Genomic DNA, 12,282 nt, shown 5'->3' with positions numbered 1-12,282 from the left:
TTGCATTTCCCCATGCAGAAGAATGCGAATTGACCTCTGGATTCTTAAGCTCTTTCAGGCCTTGACTTCTTAGTAGTTTGGTGGTTTTCATGTCCACATTTCAAAATAGTGACTTATTTTTTTTTTAAGCATAAAGACTATTATGGGATGCATAACTGAGAACTGTGGCCTGGAAACCATCCATCATGGATGGCGTGAGGCCCATGAAGTGTGCCCCTCACTCAGCACTCTCCTTACCAGTCACTGATTCCTGGTGAGCAGTCAGACTGGGTATTACTTCAGTTACTTTCTTCGTTCAGGCCTTCATCATCTTAAAATAATGCAGCTAAGCTAAATAAAAAGGTTGTATATTCCGGAACATTTCAAATATATAAGAAGGTAACAAAATGAGTTTTGGTGAAATCGCCAAATTTTGAGTTTCTAGATAATGCTTCAACTCTCTTCCTGCACACTCTTTGATATCGATGACTTTGCAGGCTTTACATAAAGCTTAAATGCCTTCTCTGCCCATTTTGTTCTTCTGTAACAAAACCCTTGCTGATTTGTAAAGAGCAAGAATGTCTTTTTTCAGTTCTGAGTTTACAGTGACAGGGAAATAAATCCAAACCTAAGATGCTGGTACCTGTTGTGCCCTTCTTGCTTTGCGGTGATGTGTCAGAAAGGTTAAGAGATAAAAGGAGGCCGGGCTTGCCTTTTGCTCCAGTGGTCATCCTACCCCTAAGGGGGGGGGGGGGCTCCTGTGGCTCTTTTACCTCTCACAGGGTTCCTCTTTTCATGCTTTAACAGTGACAGTTAAATTCTGACCTGTGTGTGTGTGTGTGTGTGTGTGTGTATGAGAAAGTCAGCACAGAGGCCTAAGCTTGATGTTGGGCGTGGCTCTTCTGACATATATTGAGGCAGGGTCTCTGTCAAACCCAGCACTTGCTGATATGGCGATCTCAATAGCCGGCGTGCTCTGGGGAGACCCCTGCTTGCTTTCTGAGGCTGGGATTACACACAGGCCGGCCACTACACCGTTGGCATTTATGGATCCTTTGTGGATCCATGTTTAGGCATGCTAGCGTGTGAGGCATGTTTAGGCAGCAAGCAACCACTGAGCCGTCTCCTGAGCCGCTCACCTGAGCTTCCAAGAACCATGTAGACATTGAAACCATGGCATGATCACTGATGTTTGACCTATGCAGTTCTGATATGTGGATCACAAATCCACTTTGTGCTCTGATGCCACGCAGAGATGGAAAACATTTCATTTCCTCAGACACGTTCCCTTTCCTTAGAAGTGTTTTCCACTTTGATTCCATGCAGTGAGAGGCAGGCCCTCTTCTTAGGTTTTTCACCATAGGTTGAGTACCTGTGTGCAAGTGTGAGTGTGTGTGTAAGTGTGTGCATGAGTGCCTGCATGTGTGTATGTGTGTGTGCGCATGCATATGTGTGCACATGAATCAACATTTACTTTTAAAGCTGTACTGGGATTATATTGAGATTTTATTAACTCCAAGATTGAACATGTATGCTACTGATTTCCAAGGATGTGAAAATAAAAGATTTATTGAAGATTTCAGAGCTCATTCCCTTTTTGGTTTAGCACTAACATTTGCCTTCTAACTTTCTGTATTTCTGCCTCTTTGAATTCACAAATAGACACACACACACACACACACACACACACACACAAACACACGCACACAACTCAGGAAATTTTGCTTTCTGATGCTCCAGCTTTATGTGGATTAAGAGTGCTCTTACCCCAGACCTGCCTCCTCAACTGAACCTAGCCACCTGCAGGTGAGCTGGCCCCTCAGGTGAGAGAGGGAGAGCCTCCTGCCAGCTGCAACACATGGGGGAAGCAGCTGCACCTCACCTGGGCATCATAGTAGAGCTGGCCTTGGTGACAAGGGGGGGGGGATAAGAATGGATCGATTCGCATTCTTCTGCATGCTGACCTCCAGTTGAATGAGCACCATTTGTTGAAAAGACTATCTTTTTTCCACTGGATGCTTTCAGCTCCTTTGTCGAAGATCAAGTGACCATAGGTGTGTTGGTTCATTTCTGAGTCTTCAATCCTATTCCATTGATCTGCTTGCCTGACATTGTATCAATACCATGCAGTTTTTATCACTATTGCTCTGTAGTAATGTTTGAGGTCTGGGATACTGAATCCCCCTGAAGTTCTTTTACTGTTGAGAATAGTTTTAGCTATCCTGGGTTTTTTGTTATTCCAGATGTATTTAAGAATTGCTCTTTCTAGCTTTATGAAGAACTAATCCCCATCAAAAATCCCAACTCAGTTCTTAACAGTTTTTAAAAGACAAATATTTGTAGCTGTGGAGAGGGCTCAGCTAGATATGGTGGTGTCTCGTGTAACCCCAGTGCTTAGGCATGGGGCAGAGTCGGAAGGCTCACTGGGGCTCCTTTGCTTAAAATGCACATTCTGGGTTCAACAAAGAGAGCTCGCCTCAAAATAAAAGGCGGCAAGTAACAGAGGAAGGTAACGGGCCTAGGCCCGAGTGAGTGCACCTGTCACACACACACAGTCTCTATTCTGGTTTTTATGAGTAATCTGTAGGGCTGACACTTAGAGCAAACTGCAGATCTTCAGTGAGCACCTTTAGGTCTCTCCATGGTCTCCTCATTTCCTTTATCTTCAGCTCACACACTTGCCCATTGTCCGCATAGAATCCTTGCAAATGCAGACCACTTTCTAGATCCTTCCAGGTGTCCTGTCTGTACTTTCTGGTTGTAATCTTTATGTATTCTTGAGGCACATCCTGCCCTGCAGATTTCCCTTCCTTGCCTGTGGTTTGGGCCCTGACAGAAGTTATTTCACTGTCACCTTCTCTGCATTCCGATTATGCCCACAGCTTTTCAGAAGTCAGATCAAAGAATCAGCTTCTTGGAGGGTTGTAGGGTTATTGGGCCCCTTGTCCTCTCTGCCACAGGGCTCGGCCACTGGGGAGGTGGGATGCAGGAAGTTGACCATGTTTTCAGGGCTGGTGTTGGGCTGTAGGGAAGACCAGGGACACTGCTTAGGGGTGGGGGTGGGGAAGCAGAGTCTGAGGCGAGGGACAGCCTGAGCTGGCCAGGGGTCCCAGGGCCTGCCAGGAAACCAGAGCAGTTTGCTTTTCAGGCTCTCCTACATATAGGCGCTGTTGGAAGCTGAAGAAGAGCTGAGAATGGAATTGGGGCCCTGAGGGCTGGATCTAGCCCAGGGCAGGGGCGGGGTGGGGTGGGGTGGGGGAGGGGAAGCTCTGGCTGGCTGGTCCAGTGGGAAGAGTTTTTGGTGAGACAGCAGGTGGGCTTGAGCGTGGGCTTCCACACGGTGGCTGGGAGCACAGAGAGGCCCCCATGGGAGATTAGAAGATAGAAGATTCGCTCTGTAGGCGAAGGCCCTCTCCATTGCTCCCCAGAGCAGATCCCGGTGAAGAGACATTCCATGCTTTTAAGGCATTTATTGTCATGGCGGAAACTGGTTGAGTAAAACCATACCCCACTTCTCAGGGTGGGTCTGAGGTTAGATACCATTTGCAGGGAGGAATGTCTGGGAAGGAAAGCTTATTGGCTAAGCCCCCTGGGCCTCTAGGTACCTCATTGAAAAGGAGATCTGTCTGAACCTACTCGACCACAGGTCAGTCGTATACATGTGGAGGGGCTTGGGGCGTTGCCCTTACTGAGACTGATGGCCACAAATCTGTGGAGGGCTGTGACAAGTGACAGGGGCCTGATGCCCAGTGACAGGCAAAGTGCCTACCGGTAGTCCCTTCAGGGTTTCCAGGGCTTCAGGCCTTAGCTCAACTGGGGACTAAAGTACCTTTCCCGGTCCCACAGAGGGGGATTCCGCTGGTGGGGTTCCTCTCATGCCTTTTTCCCCTCCTCAGTGTAGTTGGTCATTGCACCGTGGAACTTGTTGCTCAGCCAGCTCTTCTCAGGAGCAGGGCCTCTGAGTAGTTGCTTTTGTGTTGCTGTGATATTATAACCAAGGCATCTTATAAAAGAAAGCATTTTATTTGGAGCTCATGGTTCCAGACGGTGAGAGTCCATGACCACCGAGGTGGGGAGCACAGCAGCAGGAAGGCAGGTATGGTGAAGGCTAAGAGCTTAGCTCTGATCCACAAGCATGAAAAAGACAGACAGACAGACAGACACACACACACACACACACACACACAGAGAGAGGGGGGGGAGAGGACATTAACTGGGATGGCGTAGGTTTTGAAACCTCAAAGCCCACCCTCACTGATATATGTCCTTCAAAGCTCCAAAGGTATATGTCCTAGTCCAACAGACTGTATGGTCAAGTTGTGGTTGTTGTGTAAGTCTTTTGGTGTCTGATTATCTTCCGGAGTGTCTCCCTTCATCCCATTTACTTATGACATTGTATCTTAAATACCAATATGGAATCCCCATAGAAGTGCCTCAGCTGCCCAGAGGCAGGTCTCCCAGTCACTACAGAAATATGCCAGGTCTGGCTTCAAAAATCTTAATTTTTTTAAAGCTTTTAGAGACAGTTGTGTTGGTAGAGTTCAGTCTGGGTGCCAGACTCACCTAGAACTCCCAGCAATCCTCTGGCCTCAGCTTCCCAGGTGGCATGAGCCGCCACACTTGGATAAAACCTTCCATAATAACTGATGACTATCTCATTATTTTCTCCTTCCTTTTCATCTTTCCCTAAACCAGAGGTTCCCAGCCTTCCTAATGCTGTGACCCTTTAATACAGTTCCTCAGGTTCTGGTGACCCCCCAGTCATAAAATGACCTTCATTGCCACTTTATAACATAATTTTGCTACTGTTATGAATTGTAATGAAAATATCATCTTTCCTGATGGTCTTAGGTGACCCCTCTAAAAGGGTTGTTGATCCTCCAAAGGGGTTGCAACCCACAGGTTTGAGAACCACTGCTGTAGAGCATTTCTTTTTCTTTTTAAACTTTTTATTGGTTCTTTGTGAATTTCACGTTATGCACCCCAGTCCCACTCATATCCCTCTCTCTTTGTCCCCACTCTCCACTCTTGCGACTTTCTTACCAAAAGAAAAAAATCTCACTGTGGAAGCTGTGGTGTGCAGCGGTGCATCCTGAGTACACCCTTTGGCCCACACTTCTTTTTTGCAAAAGTTGATTGCAACGCGTCATTGGTCCAGTTCGAGGCCTCTGGCTTCTGCTACACTATCAATACTGGATCCTCACTGGGATTCTTCTCGGATAGTCTGTTCTTGTACTGTGTCATGGAGATCATGTAGTTTTGGATCTCCAGGACTGGCCCCTTCACAGGGTCTAGCAGTTGATAGATGGAGTAGATATTGGGATGGGTCAACTCAAAGCCTTGGACCTGGGTCTGAGAGATATCTGAACTGCTTAGCACCCCAGCTCTCCTGCATCCACACCACCGAGTGAGTGCTCCAACCCTGTGCCTGCTAGCTCATCCAGTGCTGCAGCCACTATGGGGCAGAGCCAGCTCTCCTGTTCTTCCACTCTAGGGGCTGGCTCACCCACCCCCACTCCCCCCCTCCCCCCGCCCCAAGCAGAGCCAGTGCTACTTTGCCTAGGTGAGAGGTAGGGCCAAGTGTTGTAGTCTGTAAGGAACAGCCCAGTTCTCCCTCTCTCATGATCCCAGGGCCAGAGATTGGTGGGAAATGGCCTATCTCATTACCCACAGGTTAAACAGGCTCCTCCCTACCATGGTGCTTTGAACTCCTCCCACATAAAATCTGCTTTCCCAAGCTTCTCACCTACCTTAAAGGCTCCTCATATCATTTTAAAAAAAAAAAATCACTGTAGTCAACCTCTGTACTGCAGTTCCCTTGAAGTCATTACGGTTGACTCACTCCATGTTGGTGTATCGGTGCACATATTTATACATAAGCATTCTTTTCAACTTTTATTATGTAACAATAATATATCATAACAACAATAAGTGTGTTACTCACATGAAATAAAGAATATAAAATTAAAAACAAAAGCTTTTTCTTTAATGACATCTGCTCCAAATTCACCTTTCCCCAGCACCACTTCCTATGTGGTATACGTTTCTATTCGTTTTCCCCGAGTCTCTGTGATTGAACACACATAGTAAGGTGACTCTGAAAGTATTGAGCCCTGAAATGGTGAGATATGTAAACAGACAATTGAACACTTGAAAAATATGTTCTTTTGTTATCTGAGTAAGCTGGCATTAGCATAACTGCCTCTTATGGGGAACTAGGCTAAAGGTAACTGGCTTGCCACATCAGTCTAATAGATTCTAAATTCTTAGTTGGTTTGGTCCTTTGTTTGATGATGTGGCTGTCTCTAGCTAATTGATAGTTCCATATCAACCATGATTTAAAACAGGGAAAAACATCAATCTGCACCAGTGATTCATGCATTGCATTAATAAGCACAAGGCTCCACATTGGACTGTTATTTTTCCGTTTCTTTCATTCAAGGATATATTTTCAGGGCTAGAAAAAACGGTTAGAGTCCAGCGATTCGCTGCCCTGGCTGCTCTTCTGGAGGACCTAGGACCACGCCTTAGCACCCTCGCTGGGTGGCTCACAGCTGCCTGTACTCCAGGGAGATCTGACATTCTCTTCTGGCTTCCGAGAGAACCTGTACAGTTGCAAACCCACAAAATAAGTAAAATGCACTTTTGTTGCACATACCTACTTTTTTTTTTTAAATTTTGGGTTTATGTGTGTGTGTGTGCCAGAATTATGGTTGGGTGCCCTGTATGTAGGAGTCCATGGAAATCAGATGAGGGGTCAGATTCCCTGGAACTGGAGTTACAGTTGGTTGTGAGCTGCCTTGTGGGTGCTAGCAACCAAACTCAGGTCCTCTGGGAAAGCATCCAGTGCTCTTAACTGCGGAACCACCTCTTCAGCCCCAGTTGATGCCTTTTTCATAATGAGAGCTTAATAGAGCCACGTCATTGTCCCTTATTACAGGATATTAATCTCATAGTATGTATAATGTATTTGTTTATAATGCTCTTTACTATGTTATGACTTCCAGTGTTTTGGTGTTATAAGTAAGGGTGTTCACAAATCCTCTTAACATCTCTGTGTAGCTCAGTGGATACGACTGTAGGATAGATTTATAGGGGATGAATTGCTAGTTCACAGTGTATAGGATGACCCATATTTCATTCCCCTACAAGACAAGCACACACATCTCCTGTTACCCGCACTGATGTGTGTACTTATATTTATTATCTCCTAGAAAAAGAAACTCCAAGGCAAACATGTATGCGCTCATGTGAATTCTATAATTCATTTGGAATTTCAGTACCATGGATGTATATATTGTTATTTTTTTGGTTAGAGATACAGTACATAGACAAGAAAGGGGTGTCACCAAGGGGTATGGGTGGGCAGTGAGGAAAGTCTGGTGAATCTCAGAGAGGCTGGTGCTCGATTGTCCAAAGTGAGGGGTGTCTGTCAGGCTTTGAGAGAACTTTCTGAGTGTTGTTTCCTTACTGTACTCTTGAGCTTGCGGGGCATTTCCCTGAGATTTCATTATCAAGACCGTCCAACTTAATCCTTGGCCTGCTCCCTCATCTTTATGTGAGATGGTTAATGCTCTTTGGACACACATTAGTATTAAAAGTTGGGGGGAGGGGAGAGGAACGAAACACAATATGAGTCAGAGAACTTCTGCTTGTGAGTCTGAGCCAGCTGTGTGCTAAACAGAAGCCACTCCAGGAGACCTGCCTGGAAAACTCACTGACTGGAACACTTGAGACTAGTTCAGAGATGCTGATGGCAGATGGACTTGCATGCTTCTGAATACAGCCTCCAGTAATGGTAGTGCCGTGACGTCACAGAAACCATGACTCTTGCTTGCCCCACTTCCCATTTGGTTCTAACACCCCACCTTCATCTTATATAGGACTGTCACAGGAGCCTGGGGAGAGAAGAGGGACATTTAAAGGAGGGAGTGAGGCAAGCTGCAGTTGCAGGCCCACCTGGCAGTATGTCTGCCCACCCACAAGGTGGCCTTGGAAGAGGTGTTACTTGGTAAAGTGACCTGGAACGCCCTGCTCACTGGCGACTCAGACATGTGGGACCGCTGGAAAGAAAAACACCCCTGGACCAGGCAGAGGTTGAGTTCTCGTTCTCTCTCTCTCTCTCTCTCTCTCTCTCTCTCTCTCTCTCTCTCTCTCTCTCTCTCTTGGGCTAGTAGTAAATGTGTGTTCTCCGCCCACACATGAACATGAACAGGGAAGGTTGTACACAGAAAGCAGACATTCTCCTTGTAGTTACGACAAAGGGGAGGCTTCCAAGTTGGCGATGTGGTCTGTGGGAATTTTGTAGATGCTTCTTGTTCTACTTTATTCAAAACTTTCGGAGACGGTCCCCCTCTGGCTGGCCTGTGTGAGAGCTTTATTGAACAAACCAATGGGGAAGACTGCAGCGAATGTGATTTGCCCTTATTGGCGTGAGAATATTTATAGTGTAATTTCATGTTACTCAGATTATAACCATAGCTCTTTGAGTCAATATTGGTGCCCTTTCGGAGTTCAGATGCAGCCTGGCCGTGTCTAGGGAATGCTGTGGGGTCTTCACTGGTTTTTCTTGGGGAAATGCAGCATTTGTATTGTATTATTTATATTTGCTTTGTTTAGTGTATGCGAGGTGTGTGTGTGTGTGTGTGTGTGTGTACAGTGTGTGGGCATGTACCTGCCTCGGTACATATGTGAAGGTCAGAGGTTGGCCTTTGGGGGTCACTTCTCTCCCTTTTACCACGTAGATCCTGGGACTCAAACTCAGGTTTTCAGACTTGGTGGCAGATGTCTTTGCCTGTGAGCCATCTCCTCTGTCCTATATTTTTAAAAATAGAGGTAACTTCCCCTCTCCCTCCTTGAAAGTGTACTTGCTCAGTGTGCTGAGAGGGTTATTGCCCCTTAGAGTTGCTCTGTGGTTGGGGGCCTCTGTCATTAACCCTTCAAGGACTGACAGTGGGAAGCAGCAGTTCAGAGCACAGATTTCCCTCTCCCACACGCTGGGTATTCATAGGTATCTTCTTACTAAAACACTCCGAAAGTTTTACCCCTCCCCCCTTATTTTTTTTTCAATTGGGGAATACTAATAAAGCCTCATTTGAATTTTAAGGACCTTCTAACTAAATTTAGTAATATTTTGAAACACCTGCCAATATTAGTGTCACAACTCAGGGTGGAGATTAAGTAACAGGACAAAGTTCAGACAAGTCTTACCCAAACTGACTTATTGATAAGGCTTAGTGTTTCACATCTGTGCTGACAGGCTGAGATTTACAAACCTTCCCTCTTTGTAGGCAGCTGTCCCATGGACAGGAAGAACATACACAGGCTGAGAGCCTAATCCACTTTACTGTTTAGGTCTTCAGGAGGGCAAGTGGCCTCTGGGACCCTCAGTCTCCTTGTCTGCAAAGGGAAAATGATATGTAAAGCAGTCTTGCACTGAGGGTAAATTCAGATTAATTTAGTAAAGGATTTGCTTATACAGAATGGTGGAAAAGCTTTAGGCCCCATGTCTGTCTTTCTAAGGTTTGGGTTTATTTACTTTTCTTTCTAGGCCTTGGGTTTCCTTGCTATTTTAATCAGCATGCCATCTTCTTGACGTGTATAAATATGGATTTGCCAACAGAATTTCTCTGAGCCAGTCCTCTGTTTTGTTTGGGGATGGGAAGGAGTTGAAACAGGATATCTCACTGTATCCCAGGCTCGCCTAGAACTCACTATATAGCCCAGACTGGCCTGGAGGTGGCGGTGATCCTCCTGACTCAGCCTCCTGGATTGTGAGGTTACAGGCAGGAACAGCCACATTCAGATCTCAGCTTTTCCTAACAGCTGCCTGTTGATTCCGCTCCTGGCTCAGTACCTCATGGGAACTGTTGGAGTCTATGGGGACCTCATCACAGGGTGTCCTTCAAGCTCTGCATCTCAGAGGTCCAGATTCTTCCAGTAGTCAGGGCATTCCCTCAGAGACTAGCTCTCCACAGGATGGAATTGCTTTTCTTCGCCTGAGTTCAGTATCATCACCACGGTGATTTCTTGTTTTTATGCACCCCGAGCTGTGTGAGGATTCCCAACTGTCATGTCTTTGCAAGGATTTTCTCACCACTCTTTGCTACAGGTCATTTTATGCCTTTACTTTGGTAAATATAAAATATCTTATTATATATAATCACAAGAAGTGTTTTACAGAATATTTTTACTGGTTCAAATGAGAGGATTCAGCTGTGGAATGTATGGCTTCTCAGCTGCCATTTATAGGATTAAAATGGATCCCATGTTGCTCAGCAGAGAGGGAGGGAAGAAGGACAGATCTGCTCTGTGGATCTACACTCTCTTCCAGCATGGTAGTTTCTCCCACCGAGACCCGGACTCACCCTTCCTCTCTCCACCCCTTGTCTCCTTCTGATGTGTCTGTCCCCACTAATTCTAGGGTCCCATTGCCTCACTGCCTCTCCATTCCAAGGAGTGGGGGGAAGCTTGTCTCTGGCGGTGGAAACAGAAGCCTGTTTGTGGCATGTATGAATACAACGACTTGGAATAACCACCGACAGTGTTTCCAAATATTTTGGCCCTATTTAAGTAAAGAGATATGAATAATTTGGAACTGGCATCCTCTTTCATTTTTCTTTTTTTCTTTTTACATTAGCGATAAATGTGATGAAAACCTCCAAAGCAAGTTTTCATAGTTAAGAGTGGTCGCCTCCAGTGGAGAGAAGAGGGCACAGTCTGAGGGCTTAACTGCTTCCTTAGAAACCGTTCTGTTTGCCTGCTTTCGGCAAGCAGATTTGTGTAGTGCTTTAGTGTGCGCGCGCACACGCACACGCACACGCACACGCACACGCACACACACACGCACTATACACATATATATGTGTCCAAGAAGGCCTATACCTGAGGAGGTCAGAAGAAGGCATTGAGTTCTCTAGAACTGCAGATAGGGATGGTGGTGAGGAATCGTGTAGGTTCTGGGAGCTGAGCCTGGGTCCTCTGGAAGAGTCACATGTGCTCCTAGCCACCAGCTCATCTTTAACAGCTTTACTTTGTGTGCTCACAGTTTACTGTGTGTGTGTGTTTTTGTTCTCCCCCACCTCATACACACACACACACACACACACACAGTACAGGTGCCTGTGAAGTCCAGAAGAGGGCATCAGGTCCTGTGGAACTGAAGTTAGATTTGGTTGTGAGTTGCCATGTGGGTGCTGGAGGCAAAATCTGCGTCCTCTGGGAAAGCCACAAATGCTCTTTGACTGAAACATCTCTCCAGCCTGGGCCTGTGATTTTCATATCATCTGTATGATATAACATGATTCTTCCTTCATCTAAATGGTAGATGGATGCTGCAATGCCAATCTTAAAGCATTTGATTTCTGTACACGACGGAATGTAATTATAAAATATATTACAAAAGTAAACATACACTCTGGGGACAGAAAACCAAATTATGTCAGAATGGAAGTTGATCACCATAAAGCTTCAGTCATTACCTATTCATTTAAGGTTTGCCCCACACACCTTGATTTTTGATTTTCATTTACCACAGATTATTTGATGTTGGAAGATTAAATGAGTTAAAAACTTGTAACATTTAAAACTATATGTATGTATGTATGTAGGTAGAATTTTTAACTCAGCAACTCATGTGTGCTATACTAGTGCTCTACTGCACAGATAATCCCTAATCCAATCTTTTTGTTAATATTATTACTATTTTATGGCAAAAGTAACATTTCTTAGTAATCAGTGCTTGGTGGCAGATTTGGTTTTCCTTTTCCTCCAGTTGATTATAAATAGTTCTTTCTGCATCATCTTAAACCTATTTATTTAGTTTAAATTGTCTTCATATTAGTTCCAAATTTTCTGGCAAACGTGGGGACAAAATGTTGCTGCAGATTTTTGCTCTCGGTGGCCTTGCCCTCTCCCTCCCGGCTCCCAGCATCTCTGGCTCTTCTTGTGTTGCTCCATTTCTCCCTTGCAAGCAACAGAAGCAGAGAGAGTGATTACCACCAGGAAATGGGACTCCAAAGTCAAAATTCTAAATCTCTGGGCATAAATGCTATCTCTTTTCAGAGTTTTCTGACCCATTTTCTTTTCTTTCCCATTTTTTCTTTTTTTCTTTTTGAAAAGAGGACAAGATTGACTTTCTTTCCAATCTGTCTTCTTCAAAACTCTCTCACAGTGATTGGCATTTTCCTCTTGTGAGGCCTCTCACAAAGACCGCGACAGCATGCCACAGACTGAATGCAGAGTGCCAGCATTTCGTCTCAGAAAAAGCTTTTCCTGCAAGAGTTAGATTTTCTGATGGAACCA

General features: G+C 45.3%; 1 protein-coding gene across 3 annotated transcripts in view; it reads left to right on the top strand.

The window, feature by feature from the left end:
* The window catches only part of Dgki (diacylglycerol kinase iota), a 453,557-nt gene that overhangs the window by 65,796 nt on the left and 375,479 nt on the right, over window positions 1–12,282 (top strand). The window contains exon 1 of one of the 3 annotated variants that reach the window (XM_052173450.1): window positions 7,908–8,075. The exons of the other annotated variants lie outside the window; for them this stretch is intronic. Within the exon in view, the coding sequence (XP_052029410.1) occupies window positions 8,032–8,075 (44 nt within the window). The 5' untranslated portion in view covers window positions 7,908–8,031. Of the gene's footprint in view, window positions 1–7,907; window positions 8,076–12,282 lie in introns of those variants that run through there. 3 annotated transcript variants of the gene reach the window in all.

This window comes from Apodemus sylvaticus, chromosome 2 (genome assembly GCF_947179515.1).
Source record: "Apodemus sylvaticus chromosome 2, mApoSyl1.1, whole genome shotgun sequence".
In the NCBI taxonomy this organism is placed as follows: domain Eukaryota; kingdom Metazoa; phylum Chordata; class Mammalia; order Rodentia; family Muridae; genus Apodemus; species Apodemus sylvaticus.
This window is presented reverse-complemented; position numbering and strand designations above follow the sequence as displayed.